This window comes from Phaseolus vulgaris, chromosome 4 (genome assembly GCF_051622355.1).
Source record: "Phaseolus vulgaris cultivar YP4 chromosome 4, ASM5162235v1, whole genome shotgun sequence".
NCBI classification, from domain to species: domain Eukaryota; kingdom Viridiplantae; phylum Streptophyta; class Magnoliopsida; order Fabales; family Fabaceae; genus Phaseolus; species Phaseolus vulgaris.
Genome location: NC_143501.1, coordinates 5,906,059 through 5,925,979, shown reverse-complemented (window position 1 = coordinate 5,925,979; position 19,921 = coordinate 5,906,059). Strand labels below are relative to the sequence as shown.

Below are 19,921 nucleotides of genomic sequence, written 5' to 3'. Positions count from 1 at the left end.
ATCAAAGGGAGGTTAATTACCATTAATTGTATTTATTATTGTTGTCTCCTAGAACCACTATATATAGTGACTTCCTTCAAGCAATGTAACACACAACAAACAACACACACTTGCTTCCTCTCTCTTTTCTTATACTCTCTATTTCTGCTTTTGGGTGTAAGTGTTTAACCCATATAGAGAGAATTTGTTTTGGGGCTATTTATCATTAGCCTGAGAGGAATTCATTGTATTCCCAGTACCATTAGAGTGGAAGTTTTGGCTCTCTCGCCGGTGTATTCTCACTTTACTTGTTACTTTAATTTCTCATAATCTTTGGTTGAAATTACCACGCTTCCGCACATGATATCTCTACACTTACTTATATTAAGTAGATGTATATGTATTAATGTTAATAGGTTTTATCTATATGAAATTTTAAATTTTACTTATGTTGAACATATCTAGGTAAAGATATGTTTTGGTTTTGCCTATTCTTAATTTGTATACATGGATAGAAGTAGGTGTAGATATAGATATTATGTCTTGTAGTGAATCTTTCTATTTCAACATTATTTAGTTAAATCTAAACCCGAAAGAGCAAATTCATAAACACGTTACGTGAATGACAAGTAAATATTAATTAAAAATTTAAATAATATATAAATCATGCTCTTACAAATTAGCCTTTCTGAAATGAGAAATACAAACGCAAAACCTACGAAGAACAATCAATGTTGTTTCTGACTAATTCTTTTCGTTTCATAGACGAAAATTAATAGAACAGAAAAATAATAAGTATTTTAGATTTTTTTATCAATAAAAAAATAAAATAAATGTAAATCATTTCAGATATTCAATCCTTATACATCTTAGACAAATAATATACAATTTCAAACAAAACAGCAGTCCCTCACAAATAGCAGAAAAAAACACCTATCCAACCTAAGACAAATCAATTGTTTTTAATTACAAACATGCAAATCAAATGATCAACACACTAATCTGAAAAAAAAAAAAGTTAAACGAATTTTAGAAGTAATCCAAGACCAGACCTTAAAAATTTCTTTTAAAAATATCAATCACTTATTTCCAATGTTGCCAAATCTCACTTACCAAAGTATTTTAGGCTATTCCAATCTTTATAAAAAATATAAACAAGCTATCCGAACCATTTTTGTTTCGTATACGAAAACCATCTCGTAACGAAATCATATTTTCCTTCTGAAATGCAATTAGCTACAAGTCAATGGAAACTTATTAGCAGACCACAGATGACGAATCTTGGAACTTTCAGACAAAGAAAATGATATATTTCCTCCACTTTTAGTGTTTATATGTACTTGTCAAATTTTAGAAATGTAGAAAGTTTCAGTGTTCGAATCCAAATTTTCATTCTTTACCTTTCCCTTACATCCAAATTAAAAGAGATATTTCTTACAATAATTATACAATTGTCGTAGTTTAATGATAGCATAATGCTAAATCAATTAATAAAGTAAAAAAACAAAAGTTTAATGATAAAAACAGTAAAAGTCGAATCAGAGAAAGTGCGAGGAAATGTGACAAGATATAGAATGAATAAATTATTGATGTGAACAGAGAAATATTCTACATTTCTTGCATGAACTATTCATAGAAGTTAGTATGATAGTCGAAAATTTAGACTGATCATGACATAGATTTGTAATTGGTAGGTATATACGTGATTATGATATAGTGAGGACATTGATTAACGTTTTTAATGTGAGGGGCTGTGCCTATATATACATGAACAGATGAATGCATAATTGGCCTCAGAAATCAGAATCAATAGAAACCAAACAAAAACACTGAACATGGGAGCTCCAACTGTGCTAGCTTTACCATATCCAGCACAAGGGCATGTGAATCCCATGATGACCTTCTCACAGAAGCTGCTTGAGAATGGATGCAAAGTCATTTTTGTGAACACAGACTTTAACCACAGGAGAGTAGTGAGTTCCATGGAAGAACAACAAGATAGTTCTAGCCTTGATGGAGAAGAATCAGTGCTGAAGTTGGTTTCAATCCCTGATGGTTTTGGACCTGATGATGACAGAAACGATGTGGGCATGTTGTGTGAGGCCATTCAAAAAACCATGCCAGAAGCACTTGAGAAGCTGATAGAGGATATTCATGTGAAAGGTGAGAACAGAATCAACTTCATTGTGGCTGATTTGTGCATGGCTTGGGCTTTGGATGTTGGGAATAAACTGGGAATCAAAGGAGCTGTGTTGTGTCCTGCATCAGCAGCTATTTTCACCTTGGTCTACAGCATCCCTATGCTTATTGATGATGACATTATTGTTGAATAAACTTTAATGTAATTTGTGGGTTTTAAAGTTAGAAGTTACTAGAAAAGAGTAGAATGGGAGTTTGGATATGTAAAAGGTCAAAAGTTGTGAGTGGGATTTTAATTGTGTTGTTAGTGGGGTTTTAAGGCCATAATGAAGACTTTTCTAGAAGAGCTTCCTAAAGCCTATAAATAGGATGCTCTCTCAATTGTAAGAGACACCACAGAAAGAAATACAATAGAGAGAATTGCAAAGAAGAGTGTTTCTTTTAGAGAGAATTTAAGTGTGAGTGAGTGTCTATTTTTTACAATTTGGTATCAAGAGCCAATGACGAATGTGACGGGTCAAATACCGCTACCACGGTTAACGAAGGCGACCAGATATGACAACTGGAGCATTCAAATGAAAGCTCTTCTCGGTTCTCAGGATTCATGGGAGGTGGTCGAAGAAGGTTTTGAAGAACCAACCAATACCACGGGTTATACGGCAGCTCAAACCAAGGCATTGAAAGAGATGCGATCGAAAGATAAGGCAGCTTTGTACATGTTGTATAGAGCTGTTGATGAGGCAATTTTTGAGAAGATTGCTGGTGCGTCCACTTCAAAGGAAGCATGGGACATATTGGAGAAGGTGTTCAAAGGAGCTGACCGAGTTAAGCAAGTGCGTCTACAAACTCTGCGTGGCGAGTTGGAGAACATGAAGATGATGGAGTCAGAAAGTGTATCTGACTACATCACGCGTGTACAGGCTGTGGTGAATCAACTCAACCGAAACGATGAAACTCTAACTGATGCACGAGTTGTGGAGAAGATTTTGAGAACATTAACAGACAATTTTGAGAGTATTGTGTGCGCGATAGAAGAGTCAAAGGACCTTGCGACGCTCACAGTCGACGAGCTCGCCGGTTCTCTCGAGGCACACGAGCAACGAAAGAAGAAGAAGAAGGAGGAAACACTCGAGCAAGCACTTCAAACCAAGGCGTCGATCAAAGACGAAAAGGTACTCTATCATCAAAATTCTCAATATAGAGGGCGTGGTCGTGGAAGTCGTGGAAACGGTCGTGGTGGAAAAGGCAGCAACCATGAAGGGTACTATAAGGAGAAGGAACAGTCAAGCCAACCAAATTGGCGTGGAAGAGGACGTGGTAGAGGAAGAGGCGGCCGATCGAATTATTCCAACATCGAGTGCTACAAATGTCACAAATATGGTCACTATGCGAAGGATTGTAACTCTGACAAATGTTACAATTGTGGTAAAGTGGGGCATTTTGCAAAAGATTGTCGTGCTGATATAAAGATAGAAGAAACAACCAACCTAGCCTTGGAAGTCGAAACGAATGAAGGTGTTCTCTTGATGGCTCAAGATGAAGTCAACATTAACAATGACACTCTGTGGTACCTTGACTCTGGAGCAAGCAACCATATGTGCGGTCACGAGTACCTATTCAAAGATATGCAAAAGATTGAAGATGGTCATGTTTCATTTGGAGATGCATCAAAGGTGGAGGTCAAAGGGCGAGGTACGGTTTGCTACTTACAAAAGGATGGCTTAATTGGGTCACTCCAAGATGTTTATTACGTACCAGACCTCAAGACCAACATTTTGAGTATGGGGCAACTCACGGAGAAAGGTTACTCGATATTTTTGAAAGATCGATTCCTACACTTGAAGAACAAGCAAGGGTGTTTGGTTGCCCGAATTGAGATGGCAAGAAATCGGATGTACAAGCTGAATTTGAGAAGCATACGAGAAAAATGTTTGCAAGTCAACATAGAAGATAAGGCATCGTTGTGGCATCTCCGTTTTGGTCACCTACATCATGGTGGACTAAAAGAGTTAGCGAAGAAGAATATGGTGCACGGGCTACCCAACATGGACTACGAGGGAAAATTTTGTGAAGAATGTGTGCTCAGCAAGCATGTGAGAACCTCGTTTCCAAAAAAGGCTCAATATTGGGCTAAGCAACCTCTCGAATTGATTCATACCGACATATGTGGACCAATTACTCCAGAGTCCTTCAGCGGTAAAAGGTATTTCATTACCTTCATTGATGATTTCTCACGGAAAACTTGGGTTTACTTTCTGAAAGAAAAATCCGAGGCATTTGAGGTGTTCAAAAAGTTCAAGGTGATGGTGGAGAGGACAACTGATAAACAGATCAAAGTTGTACGATCTGATAGAGGTGGCGAGTATACTTCAACGACTTTCATGGAGTATTGCGAGGAGCAAGGCATAAGGCGATTTCTAACTGCACCATACACTCCTCAACAAAATGGTGCCGAGAGGAAGAATCGGACCATTCTCGACATGGTTCGATCAATGCTTAAGAGCAAAAAGATGCCAAAGGAATTTTGGGCGGAAGCTGTGCAATGCGCCATCTATGTGCAAAATCGATGTCCACATGTGAAGTTAGATGATCAAACACCACAAGAGGCATGGAGCGGACAAAAGCCAACAGTTTCTCATCTCAAAGTGTTTGGTAGTGTGGCTTATGCACACGTACCAGATCAACGAAGAACGAAGCTCGAAGACAAAAGCAAAAGGTATGTTTTTATTGGGTATGATGAGAAGACAAAAGGGTACAAGCTACTTGATCCAATAAGCAAGAAGGTGACGGTGAGTCGTGATGTGCAAATAAATGAAGCAAGCGAGTGGGATTGGAACAATTCTTCAGAGGTTATGATTGAAGTTGGAGAATCATCACCGACAAGTATAAATTCTGAAACAACTGATGATGAAGATGAACCACGACAACCTAAAATTCGAAGTTTGCATGATTTGTATGATTCGACAAATGAGGTACACCTAGTATGTCTTTTGGCAGATGCTGAAAATATCAGCTTTGAAGAGGCGGTGCGAGACAAGAAGTGGCAAACTGCCATGGATGAGGAGATTAAAGCGATTGACCGCAACAACACATGGGAGCTAACAGAATTGCCAGAGGGAAGTCAGCCCATTGGTGTGAAGTGGATATTCAAGAAAAAGATGAATGCTCAAGGCGAGATAGAGAGGTACAAGGCGCGACTCGTTGCGAAGGGATACAAACAAAAGAAGGGAATTGACTACGATGAGGTGTTTGCTCCCGTTGTAAGAATGGAGACAATTCGATTGCTCATTTCCCAAGCGGCTCAATTTAAATGGCCGATATTTCAAATGGATGTCAAGTCGACATTCTTGAATGGTGTGCTTGAAGAAGAAGTTTACATCGAACAACCACCTGGGTACATGAAAATCGGAGAGGAGAAGAAGGTGCTAAAATTGAAGAAGGCACTTTACGGGTTGAAGCAAGCACCGCGGGCATGGAATACTCGTATCGATACATACTTCAAGGAGAACGGGTTCAAGCAATGTCCTTACGAGCATGCTCTTTACGCAAAGAACAATGGAGGTAACATGATATTTGTTGCTCTTTATGTTGATGATCTCATTTTTTATGGGTAACAATAATGATATGATAGAAGAGTTTAAGGGCACAATGAGACGGGAATTTGAGATGACAGATTTGGGATTGATGAAGTTTTTCCTTGGCTTGGAAGTTAGACAAAAAGATACAGGTATTTTTGTATCACAGGAGAAATATGCAAAGGAGATTTTGAAGAAATACAAGATGGAAAATTGCAACCCAGTATCAATACCAATGGAACCAGGTGCAAAACTCTCAAAGTTCGATGGAGGAGAACGTGTCGATGCAAGTAGATACCGGAGTTTGGTAGGAAGCCTTCGTTATCTCACATGCACAAGGCCGAATCTTTCATTAAGTGTCGGCATCATAAGTCGATTCATGGAGGAACCGGTTTACTCACATTGGAAGGCGTTGAAGCGAGTCCTACGGTACATCCAAGGTACTGTATCACTCGGATTGTTCTACTCAAAAGCAGAAGATTACAAGTTGGTGGGTTACTCTAACAGCGATTGGTGCGGAGACATAGATGATCGGAAAAGTACATCGGGATATGTATTCTTTATGGGCAACACAACATTTTCTTGGCTTTCAAAGAAGCAACCGATCGTGACGCTATCGACGTGTGAAGCTGAATATGTGGCAGCATCTTGGTGTGTATGTCATGCGATATGGTTAAGAAACTTGTTGAGTAAGATGGAGCTAAAGCAACTAGATGCAACTGTGATTCAAGTTGACAACAAATCAGCAATTGAGTTGGCAAAGAACCCAGTGAACCATGAAAGAAGCAAACATATTGACGTTCGTTTTCACTTTATTCGTGATCATGTGAAGAAAGGAAGTGTGGAATTGGTGCATGTGGCAAGTCAAGATCAAGTTGCTGATATCTTCACAAAACCGCTACCGAAAGTCTTTTTCGACAAATTCAAGAAGATGATTGGCATGATGGATGGTAGAAACATTTAAGTTTATGGGGGAGTTTTGTTGAATAAACTTTAATGTAATTTGTGGGTTTTAAAGTTAGAAGTTACTAGAAAAGAGTAGAATGGGAGTTTGGATATGTAAAAGGTCAAAAGTTGTGAGTGGGATTTTAATTGTGTTGTTAGTGGGGTTTTAAGGCCATAATGAAGACTTTTCTAGAAGAGCTTCCTAAAGCCTATAAATAGGATGCTCTCTCAATTGTAAGAGACACCACAGAAAGAAATACAATAGAGAGAATTGCAAAGAAGAGTGTTTCTTTTAGAGAGAATTTAAGTGTGAGTGAGTGTCTATTTTTTACAATTATAGATTCTGATTTAGGTAAGAATATTATCGTATTGTTATGTTTTTGTAATTTAATTTACACGTTTATAGTATAAGCTAATGTGTTTTTGTTGGTTTTTCACTGAAGGTTTAACATTAACCACGAAAAAGAGAATTCGGATTTCAACAAGTATGCCTGAGATGGATCCAGAAGACTTTTTTTGGTTGAATATGGGTGTAAATGGTAAGAAACTGCTTAAGTATCTGCTGCATTACGCACCAAGTTTACATTTGACACAGTGGTGGCTTTGCAACACCACACACGAACTTGAACCAGGAACATTTTTATTTCTTCCGAAGATCATCCCAATTGGGCCATTGTTGAAAAGCAATGATAATGATGATAACAAAAGTGCAGCTACAAAATCAATGGGACAATTCTGGAAAGAAGACCAGTCCTGCATGAGTTGGCTAGATGAACAAGCTGATGGTTCTGTGTTGTATGTTGCCTTTGGTAGTATCACTCTTTTTGACCAAAACCAATTCAACGAACTTGCCCTTGGACTAGACCTCACCAATAGACCTTTTCTTTGGGTTATAAGAGAAGACAATAAAATGGCATACCCTCATGAATTCCAAGGGCATAATGGTAAGATAGTGAATTGGGCTCCTCAACAAAAGGTTTTAAGTCACCCTGCCATAGCATGTTTTCTCACTCATTGTGGTTGGAATTCTACCATGGAAGGTTTGTCCAGTGGGGTACCTTTATTGGGTTGGCCATACTTCGGAGACCAACTTTACAACAAAACACATATTTGTGATGAGTTAAAGGTTGGGTTGGGGATTGACAAAGATCAAAATGGAGTTGTGTCACGGGGAGAGTTGAAAACCAAAGTGGAACAGATCTTTAATGACGAGAACATAAAACACAGGTGTGTGGTGTTGAAGGAGAAAGTGATGAAGAACATAGCAAAAGGAGGAACATCTTATGAGAACTTTAAGAACTTTGTGAAGGAGATAAAGGAATAAGAGTTTTGTGCTTGTTAATTCTAGGTGTGGATAGGGTTTTATTTGTACCATGACAGTCCCTCAATAATGGGTGCAGTAAGGATTTGTGCACATCTAATCTTGTTTGTAATTAGTGTATTTGCATCTGAGTGCTGGTTCGTTGCATAATTGATTCAATCATGGGGCTGTTGAAACAGAGCACTAATTTCGGTGCAAATTTTAGTATTTGATTCGGTGAATTGGTTCATTCTTGAATGTTGTAGGTTTTAGAAACCTGCAGCAACTGGTGTTTGTTTGTTTTTTTATTATAGTGTGAAAATCATTAGTTATTTGGTGCAGTTTTCACTTTTCATTTTCCTATAATGCTTGCTGGAATTGACAATTCAATTGATTTGTTGAATAGTATAGGAAGTTCAGAAACTTGATACAATTATGTGTGGATCCAGCGGGTGATTTTAGCTGACAATTTGAAACTAACTCCTTGCATGCTTCAATGGTGGATTTTGTTTGCACTTGATGTTGAAAACTGAATAATATGAAACAGAAGATCTGAGGCAAAAAAAAAATGCAAGAGAGTTTCTCATTTTGGAACCTTTTGGGGATTAGATTAATACACAAATGTAAGGCAGGAAAGTAGAAATAAAAGGATTTTAGATGACTACTATTCCTTCCAATTCATACTCGGAAGTGTAAATTAATTGGAACAAACTGTTAGGTGAGGATATGTGCACCTGAGCAGGTAATTTAACAATAACCATTTTTTACATTCCATAGTTAGTGATTTTTAATTATCATTTTAAAAACTATATTTAATATAACATTTAACTTACTCATAGTATAATTTTGTTGGGTTATAAGATTGTTGGGTTTGGGGAATTTATTTCATGTTTGGTAGATAGATAGGGAATAAGCTGAGCTGGTGTTGGTTTGCCTCTCATGATGTCTCTGTTTTCAAAGTTAAAATTCAATTTGACTAAACGTGAATGAATTCGGAAATAGAGATTATGCAGAACACAAGGTTAGGAAAACTGACGGGTGAGGTTACTTTCCTACTTATTTAACTGATTATTTATTTAGATGGAATCAAATGTTTGCCAAAAAGTGGAAAAGGTGGATGAGTTATATAAATAAAATAATGAGGAAGGGTTAGTTTCATTCACTCATTAGGTGTGTAGCTACATGCATCATTTTGAGAAACTTGAGAAGTAGATTGAAGAATATGCATAGTGTACAGTTTTAAGTTTTATTTCTTTAATTTCTGCTTTACTTAATATTTTTATTAAAGTTTTATATTTCTAAAGTGAAGTAAATCAATGACTTATATTATGTTAAAAGAGTAATCAATGACTTGATAATTAATATATATAAAATACGTTGTTGTATTAAGTTTAATGGTTGAAAATAAAATAACTGCATAAGTTTAATTAATGTATTTGTGCTTTATTTATAAAAATGTAACATTCAAAATTGAAAATATTTCAGATTGTTAGTCTAAATAAGTTATTTTTTACATATATGAATATTTATTTTCTTTTACACTAAGAATTTTTTTTAAACTATAATAAATTTCACCGAAAACAAATGAGCATGCTTAGTGAGATTTGTATTTTGTTTCTAGCAAGATATATAAAATGGTTAGTTTAGTTTTTAAATATGTTACAATTCAAATATTTCAATGTGCCGAAATAAACTGTTTCAAATTTTTAAAAAATTAACCAAGAACATAACAAAAAAAAAGCTAAAGAATAAAAAAATAAAGAGAGTTACAATGAAGGAATAAAAGGAATATTTTATTCATACAAACATTAACATCAAAGCTGTTTACTAATTAATTAATAATTAATGATCATGTATATATTTAAATATTTTTGTCTACATTCTTCTACCTCAGTCTCTCTTAAAAAATAATCTATATCATTTCAGTTTAACCCTAGTTTTATGGATAATTGAAATTAATGTAGAGTAAAAATCATAGGTTTAAGTTGTAAATATAATTTTAAACTCAATAACCTAATGTCTTTAAGAACTAAAAGTTAAAATTCAAAAAAAAATAGTAATACATTTTTAATAAGTATTAATAATATATATAAAAATAGTCACCAATTGATATGGTGGTTATATCTACAAAGTTGTTGTTTAGCAACCGAAAGAGAATTGGTCGCTATAATTAAAAAAAATATTTTAATCATTAGCGACCGAAAATGATGGTCGCTGTAATTAAAAAAATATTTTAATCATTAGCGACCAAAAATGGTGGTCGCTATCACCTTTCATTTCAGCCACTGATTTAGCCACCGAAAATAGTGGTCGCTAATTTGGTTATGAATTTCGGTGACCAAATTGTTTGCGACCGATTTAGCCACCGAAAATGGTGGTCACTAATTTGGTTCCTGGATTTTGGTGACCAAATTGTCTGCAACCGATTTAGCCACTGATATTTCAGTCGCAAATTTGCGACCACTTTATAATTCGATCGTTAGATGCTTTGCGACTAGGGTTTTCGCTTCCAATTTTATTTGGTAGCCGTTTCGGTCGCAAATATGTTTAGCGACCGATTATAGTGCTTTTAGCGACCGAATTTGGTGGTCGCTAAAAGTGATTTTTTTTGTAGTGAAGAGATGACTTAAAATCTTAACAAAGCTAATAAATAAGTGCTAAATATTCTATAGGAAAAATGGAGTTAAGAAATTTCAAACTCTCATTAAAGAGCCTAAGAGAGAGCAAGAGAAAGAAAGAGACTGATAATAACCTAAAATTCATATTTTCTTTAAAAAAAATAAGGAAAAAAATCCAGTGTGGTGTGAAATCAGTTTTAGAGTGAAATCATTAATAAAAATTAATCTTAAAGACAAAAAATAATTAGTTTTTATATTTATTAAATTAATATAATAATTGTCAATAATAATCATATTTACTAAATTAAATATTATTTTAGAGACTAAAAAAATTATTGTTATCTAAATTAGTTTCTATTTTCGATAAATGATTTTTAAATTGATATCTAATTAGTTACCAACTTTTGAATCTAAATAATTGATAACTAATTAGATATCAATTTAGAAACTATTTATCAATAATCTATACTTATATATATAGAGGGGATTCCCCATTATAACCGCCTTTTAGTGTAAACAAATTTTTTGCGATTATACCCTTATTTAATATATCTCATTTTATTAATATAGTGGAGTATTTTGTCATTTCATATGAATTACTTAAAAAATAAAATTATTTTTTAATTTTTTAAATTAATATTAATGTACAGTTTTTATACGATTTCTCACTCTTTCCTTAGTTCCTTATTTTAAGACAACAAGCGGAAAAAAAAAGAGAAAGTTTGAAAGCTTAGCATACCACTGCCTTCCTGCTTGTTTGAGGTCATAGAACAACTTTCTGAGGTGACAAACCAGATTTGTAGATGAAAAGTGAAGTCCTGGAGGCAAAACCATGTATACTTCTTGATCTAATTTCGCATGCAGAAAAACATTGTTAATATCAAGTTGCTTTAGTGTCCAGTTGTGAGCTGCTGCCAAGGCAAGAAGCAATTGAAAAGTGGTTAACTTTGCTATAGGAGCAAAAGTATCAAGACCTTCGATTTGAGTGTAGCCATTTGCTACCAAACGGGCTTTGTAGCGTTCAATAGAGTCATCTGCTTTGTGTTTAACTTTATACACCCAACGAAATTCAATGGCAGTTTTTCCTAGAGGAAGCTCGGTTACAGACCAAGTTTTGTTATCTTCGAGTGCCTTAAGTTCTTCTTTCATTGCTTGGACCCAGGATGTGTGCATGATAGTTTCCTCATAATTTCGAGGTTCCTCGGTAGATGAAATCAACATGATTGTATATTTGAAATTATCAGACAAAGAATTGTAATTTAAAAGGGAATTAATTGGGTATTTAGTACTTACCGTATTGTTACTGATATTAGATACCTCAAAGTCTTGTAAATAAGCTGACATTCTTCTACTATGAGTTGATCTTCTAGAAGAAGCAGTAACATTCTCACTTTGTTCAATCTCAGCATTAGTTTCAACAGTATTATCAAGTAAAACATCATGAACATTATTTTCAGATTGCATGTTAAGATCATCATAAGTCTGGGCATAAAGAGAGACTATTGGAATCATTATTTTGTACATACTTGGTGTAATAAGGAAAAGAATTTTCATGAAAAATAACATTTATAGATAAATCTATTTTGTGACTTTTGAGGTTCAAGAAGAGGAAACCTTTTGTATTATGTTTAAAACCAAGGAAAACATCTGAAACAACACGATTGTCCTGTTTTTTTTCTATGAGCAAGAATGGTAGAAAAGTAGCACAAACATCTAAAAACACGTAGATGAGAAATATCACGCAACTTTTGTATAAGTTTTCATAGGGAGTGACATTGTTAAGTAGTGGAGTAGGCATGCAATTAATAAGAAATGCAATATGTTGCACAACAAAATAACAAAAAACAGCAGGGAGACTAGATTGAAAAAGTAAAGTGTGAGTGACATTCAAAAGGTTTTGATGTTTCAAAAGAAGTAGTTTGATGGATAATACCTTTGGATGCAAAGAAATCATGCATGAAAAAATCAATGCCATTATGAGTATGAATAATTTTAACTTTAGTAGAAAATTGATTTTCAACACAAGTTATAAAATTGGTAACATTAACCCTGACTTCAGACTTATTATGTGGGAAAAATCGAAGTATACCTAGTAAAATCATCTACTATAGTAAGGAAAAATTTATGACCAAGCATTGAAACAACCGAACAAGGACCCCAAATGTCAATATGAAGTGATTCAAAAGACTGAACAATTCTAGTGTCACTAAGGGAAAAATAAAGTTTTCTTTGTTTTGCTTGATGAGAAACATCACAAATGTAGTCCTTATCAATATGAATATTAGGATAATAAGTTTGTAAAACTTTTAACCTTTCTTCTGAAGGATGATCCATTCGGAAGTTCCAAATATTCATTTGTTTTGTAGCACTGCTTAGAATATTTTTGCCAGCTTTGTTGAAGACATATAAATCAACCACAACATCAATTATACCAATCTTGTCTTTGGTTATGAAATTCTGTATTGAACACTCAGCAGAGGAGAAACTAAGCTCACATTTAAGAGATGTAGTAAATTGAGATATGGAAATCAAATTAAAAGAAAAATTTGGCACATATAAGACATTTTTCAAAACAAATCTATCATTAAAAGTTATTATACCAGAGTAGGAAGCAATAACAAAATTTCCATTCGGAAGTTTAATAATAATGGTTTTAATAACATTATATGATGAAAAATTAGATAGGTCAAAACAAACATGATTTGTTGCACCAAAATCTAGAATCCAAGCATGCTTATTGAAGATAAAATTTCGAAATCCATAAAGATTACCTGTCACAGCTGAATTTTGATCTTGAGATCAACAGAAATGGAACCAACCTGGTTCACTTGAGCTTGACTATTTGAGACATTTACATTCTTCAAAATATTCGAAAGGATTTGAAACTGACTTTGGGTGATTCGGAAGTCACCACTACCATTATTTTTATTCTGATCTTGACCACCAACAATGTCTTCTTGAGCAACAACATCGTTGGCATGAGAAAATTTACCATATTAAAATCTATACCTGGGGGTATCCATGTTTCTTATAGCAGACATCTACAGTGTGCCCATTCTTATTGTAGTAGGTACAAACCTTTCTGTTATTACTGCCAGATCTTGATCCCTTACAATCTTGGTTAGGATAACCATTTTTCTTAAAAGATACAGTTTCATTATGATCCAGTTTTCCAAAGAAGTAACAAAATTGACATTGGTATGAATAACATAATTATTATTTTTGATATGAGCAACTAAACTATTATTAAATTGACGCTTTTGTTTAACAACCATAGAAAAAATCTTAGTAATAGCAAGGACATGCTCCATGAGAAGAACATGGGCCTTTACGTTATTGTATTGACCATTGAGGCCATGTAAAAACTACATGGCTTGATCCTCTCTTTTTCTTTGTACAATAACAGAAAAACCATTACAGGTGCATACATGATCAAGTCTAAAATTATCTAATTCATCCCAAATAACCCTAAGTTTGGTGAAATAATTAGTTACAGAAAGATCACCATGATTGATAGGAGAGGCCTCCATTTGGAGGTCAGAAATGCGAGACATATCACATTGTGAGAAGCGAGCTTTAAGGTCATTCCAGACATCTAGTGCCTTATCCATCCATATGATGCTTTTACGTATGGGAACAAAAACCAAATGCACAAGCCAAGACGCCACCATGTCATTGCAGCACATCCAGGACGAGAAGAAGGGATCCGATTCAGAGGGTTGAGGTATCACATCTTTGATAAACTCTACCTTGTTATTTGCACTTAACACAGTGATATCTGAGCGACTCCAAGAGTGGTAATTTATCAAATCAAGAACTAGAGATACGAGAGGAGTTGCAGGGTTTTTAATCGAGTGAAGTATAAGAAGTTGTGAGCGAGATTGTCACTTTGAATGGGATTTTTATTCTGGTTAGGGTTAGGGTTTTTGCTTCGATCAGGATTTTTTGTACTCATTGAGACCAACTTCAAAAATGCAAAAGAGAAACTCATTAGTCAAAAAAAAAAGAAAAAAATATTGAAAAATTTGCGGAAGAACAAAATATCAAGAATGAAGAAGGAATCAGAGTGCGCACAACAGAACCCTTCACGATGAAGAGCTTTAATACCATATTACAAAATATCAATGACAATTATAGAAAAAGGAAAAGAAATCTTTGATGATTCTGATAGAATCAAAGAAGCGGAGAAGAACAGAGAAGAGAAGAGAAGAAACGCTCGTATGAAAAGCAGAATATTATTCAAAATGAGTAATTAGAAAGAGTAAAATTGTGTCTTATATACATACATGGGGTGCAAAAAGAAAAGATAATCGGCCTATGAATAAAAACTGATTACAGACCAAAAAAAAAAACAGAATATTTTATAAGAGGAATCTTGGAACCCAAAAAATGGTATATTTCCACTTTTAGTGTTTATATGTACTTGTCAAATTTTAGAAATGTGGAAAGTTTCTGTGTAGAAAGTTTCTATGTAGAACGTTTCTGTGTTCACATCCAAATTTTCATTTTTTACCTTTCCCTTTCAAATACATCCAAATTAAAAAAGATATTTTTTACAATAATTATACAATTCTCTTAGTTTAATGACAACATAATGCTAAATCAATTAATAAAGTAAAAAAACAAAAGTTTAATGATAAAAACAGGAAAAGTCGAATCAGAGAAAGTGCGAGGAAATGTGACAAGATATAGAATGAATAAATTACTGATGTGAACAGAGAAACATTCTACATTTCTTATTCATAGAAGTTAGTATGATAGCCGAAAATTTAGACTGATCATGACATAGATTTGTAATTGGTAGGTATATACGTGATTATGATATAGTGAGGCCATTGATTAACGTTTTTAATGTGAGGGGCTGTGCCTATATATACATGAACAGATGAATGCATAATTGGCCTCAGAAATCAGAATCAATAGAAACCAAACAAAAACACTGAACATGGGAGCTCCAACTGTGCTAGCTTTACCATATCCAGCACAAGGGCATGTGAATCCCATGATGACCTTCTCACAGAAGCTGCTTGAGAATGGATGCAAAGTCATTTTTGTGAACACAGATTTTAACCACAGGAGAGTAGTGAGTTCCATGGAAGAACAACAAGATAGTTCTAGCCTTGATGGAGAAGAATCAGTGCTGAAGTTGGTTTCAATCCCTGATGGTTTTGGACCTGATGATGACAGAAACGATGTGGGCATGTTGTGTGAGGCCATTCAAAAAACCATGCCAGAAGCACTTGAGAAGCTGATAGAGGATATTCATGTGAAAGGTGAGAACAGAATCAACTTCATTGTGGCTGATTTGTGCATGGCTTGGGCTTTGGATGTTGGGAATAAACTGGGAATCAAAGGAGCTGTGTTGTGTCCTGCATCAGCAGCTATTTTCACCTTGGTCTACAGCATCCCTATGCTTATTGATGATGGCATTATAGATTCTGATTTAGGTAAGAATATTATCGTATTGTTATGTTTTTGTAATTTAATTTACACGTTTATAGTATAAGCTAATGTGTTTTTGTTGGTTTTTCACTGAAGGTTTAACATTAACCACGAAAAAGAGAATTCGGATTTCAACAAGTATGCCTGAGATGGATCCAGAAGACTTTTTTTGGTTGAATATGGGTGTAAATGGTAAGAAACTGCTTAAGTATCTGCTGCATTACGCACCAAGTTTACATTTGACACAGTGGTGGCTTTGCAACACCACACACGAACTTGAACCAGGAACATTTTTATTTCTTCCGAAGATCATCCCAATTGGGCCATTGTTGAAAAGCAATGATAATGATGATAACAAAAGTGCAGCTACAAAATCAATGGGACAATTCTGGAAAGAAGACCAGTCCTGCATGAGTTGGCTAGATGAACAAGCTGATGGTTCTGTGTTGTATGTTGCCTTTGGTAGTATCACTCTTTTTGACCAAAACCAATTCAACGAACTTGCCCTTGGACTAGACCTCACCAATAGACCTTTTCTTTGGGTTATAAGAGAAGACAATAAAATGGCATACCCTCATGAATTCCAAGGGCATAATGGTAAGATAGTGAATTGGGCTCCTCAACAAAAGGTTTTAAGTCACCCTGCCATAGCATGTTTTCTCACTCATTGTGGTTGGAATTCTACCATGGAAGGTTTGTCCAGTGGGGTACCTTTATTGGGTTGGCCATACTTCGGAGACCAACTTTACAACAAAACACATATTTGTGATGAGTTAAAGGTTGGGTTGGGGATTGACAAAGATCAAAATGGAGTTGTGTCACGGGGAGAGTTGAAAACCAAAGTGGAACAGATCTTTAATGACGAGAACATAAAACACAGGTGTGTGGTGTTGAAGGAGAAAGTGATGAAGAACATAGCAAAAGGAGGAACATCTTATGAGAACTTTAAGAACTTTGTGAAGGAGATAAAGGAATAAGAGTTTTGTGCTTGTTAATTCTAGGTGTGGATAGGGTTTTATTTGTACCATGACAGTCCCTCAATAATGGGTGCAGTAATATGTATAACCCATGCAGTTACAATTGGCAATAAATAAATGTGTATGTACAATACCCAATTCATTATGTTATTAATTTTAAATAGGAATGATTCTTTGTTTTGTTTTTATATTTATAAATTGACAAAATTGACAAAATTGTTGATTTCAAAATATTTTTTAATAAAATTGGAGACGTGTGGTTATGATAGAAATTATGATAAAAATAGATATTTTATAATTTTAATATAAATTTTCTTTACTAATCATATTTATTTCAATTTCATAAAATATTTTTGAAATATAAAAATAGATCATTTCTTATTCTATAAAAAACATGAACATAAAGTAACTTGTAATAGTGTGTATTATTCGAACTTTTGAAAATAATTTCTAACATTTTTATTTTACTAAAATATTTTTTTAATTAGTAAAAAGAATATATAAATAAAGGGGTACATAGGGCTTGGTGTGTAGTTGGAGATTTTAATTCTATAAGAAGAAAAGACTTGGTGTGTAGTTGAGAATTTTAATTCTATCAGAAGGAAGTTGGAGAGAAAGTTTGATTTCTGTGTCTAATTACACTAGATAAATAAGTAGTTTCAACAATTTTATCGGAAAGTTAAAGTTGTTGGATATTTCGATGGTTAGCAGAAAGTTTACTTGGTACAAACCGAACAGGTCGATTAAGAGCACAATAGACAATATTTTTGTTTTCAGGGATTGACTGGATAGTTGACCAAATAGTAAATAGTACGTGTATAGTGGATCTGCCTCTGATCACTGTGTTCTTGTGTTAAAAGATATGAGTGCGGATTGGGGCCCGAAACCGTTTAGAAGTTTAGATGTTTCGCAAAGTGATGGTAGGTTCAGTGTCTTTGTACGCAATAAGTGGCTTATCTATGAGGTGCATGGTGGAGGGATGTTTGTTTGAAAGGAAAAGTGGAAAATGTTAAAAGCGGATTTACAAATTTGGAATAAAGAGGCCTTTGGGAATGTTAATCAAGCAGGGGAAGATTTGTATAAGAAAATTCAAGAATTGGATGCAAGAGATGATGAAAACGAATGAGACGACTTCGGAAGGGAGGAAAGAAGAATATTGCTTGCAGAGCAAAGTCGGAACTCTTTTAAACAAGAAGCTGTGTTGTATCAAAAAGCCCGTCAAAAGTGGTTTAAACAAGGTGATTTAAACTCAAAGATTTTTCATTCCACTGTCAAGTGGAGAAGAGCGAGAAATGAGATTAACGGGGTCTTTGAGAATGGTCTTTGGTGTGAAGACAAGGAAGTGGTTAAAGTTAAGGTTAGAGATCTTTTTCAAGACCATATTTGACGAGGAACTTGGACGGCAGGTTAGGTTGGATAATGTAGGTTTTAACACTATTTATAGTGATGACAACGTGATGTTGGTAGGTGCCTTTTCAGAGGAGGAAGTTAAGAATGTAGTTTGGAGTTGCGACAGTTCGAAAAGTTCAGGGTCAGATGGTTTTAATTTTGGTTTTCCTAAATTCTGTTGGGATTGTTTAAAGGAGGATATTCTCGTGACTTTGAATGACTCCGCAAATAGTAGAAAATGACCTAGGGGTCAAACACTTCTTTTATCTGTCTAATTCCTAAATTCGACAATCCACAACAGTTGTGTGATTTTAGACCTATTTCGCTGCTGAGGTGTCTCTTTAAGATTATATCCAAGATTTTGTCTATAAGGCTCAAGAAGGTGATCAATAAGGTCATTGATTTTAGACAATCAACTTTTCTCGAAAGAAGGAATTTGATGGATATTTTGTTAATTTATTCATTCTTTACCGAAAGAAAACAGTTTCCAAACATCACACATATTCTATATTCTCCTTAAATATTCTCTTCAGTCCAACATTGTTTTGATGGATTGAGAGGTAGAAAAAGAAATATTCCGTAAATTAAACAAGAGCATTTTTCTACACTTTTGACAACATTTAATACCAAATTTTCACCATATATATATATATAAACAAAATAATTTAACACAAAAAAGAAGAGATGACTTCAAATCTTAACAAAGCTAATAAATAAGTGCTAAATATTCTATAGGAAAAATGGAGTTAAGAAATTTCAAACTCTCATTAAAGAGCCTAAGAGAGAGCAAGAGAAAGAAAGAAACTGATAGTAACCAAAAATTCATCTTTTTTTTTAAAAATAAAATAAGGAAAAAAATCCAGTGTGGTGTGAAATCAGTTTTAGAGTGAAATCATTAATAAAAATTAATCTTAAAGAAAAAAATAATTAGTTGTTATATTTACTAAATTAATATAATAATTGTCAATAATAATCATATTTACTAAATTAGATATTATTTTAGAGACTAAAAAAATTATAATTATCTAAATTAGTTTCTATTTTCGATAAATAATTTTTAAATATCTAATTAGTTACCAACTTTAGAATATAAATAATTGGTAACTAATTAGATATCAATTAGAAACTATTTATCAATAATCTATACAGGGGATTTCCCAATATAACCGCTTTTTGGTGTAAACAAATTTTTTGTGATTCTACCCTAATTTAATATATCTCATTTTATTAATATAGTGGAGTATTTTGTCATTTCATATGAATTACTTAAAAAATCAAATTATTTTTTAATTTTTTAAATTAATATTAATGTACTGTTTTTATATGATTCCCCACTCTTTCCTTAGTTCCTTATTTTAAGGCAACAACCGAAAAAAAAAGAACATACTCTCACACATTTTCACATTAAAATGTAACATATAAAATGAAATAACCTCCATTTTGAATCACTCTCTGCACTCCATTTTTTGTTTTTCAATTTCAACTCATCATCCAAAATTATTTCTATATGTATGCTACATTTCTATCATCGTAAAAATTGAATAAAAGAGAAAAATG

General features: G+C 34.0%; 2 protein-coding genes across 2 annotated transcripts; both read left to right on the top strand.

Annotated features, from left to right (window-relative positions):
- Positions 1 to 1,784: 1,784 nt before the first annotated feature.
- Positions 1,785 to 8,027, top strand: LOC137836981 (UDP-glycosyltransferase 83A1-like). The gene is made up of 4 exons (XM_068645789.2): positions 1,785 to 2,303; position 3,379; positions 6,979 to 6,990; positions 7,082 to 8,027. Exons 1-4 carry the CDS (start codon positions 1,815 to 1,817, stop codon positions 7,960 to 7,962), a joined length of 1,383 nt encoding a protein of 460 aa, XP_068501890.2. The 5' UTR covers positions 1,785 to 1,814; the 3' UTR covers positions 7,963 to 8,027.
- Positions 8,028 to 15,461: 7,434 nt separating this feature from the next.
- On the top strand, positions 15,462 to 17,163 carry LOC137836980 (UDP-glycosyltransferase 83A1). Its single transcript, XM_068645787.2, has 2 exons — positions 15,462 to 16,003; positions 16,095 to 17,163. Exons 1-2 carry the CDS (start codon positions 15,502 to 15,504, stop codon positions 16,973 to 16,975), a joined length of 1,383 nt encoding a protein of 460 aa, XP_068501888.2. The 5' UTR covers positions 15,462 to 15,501; the 3' UTR covers positions 16,976 to 17,163.
- The last annotated feature ends 2,758 nt before the right edge of the window (positions 17,164 to 19,921 follow it).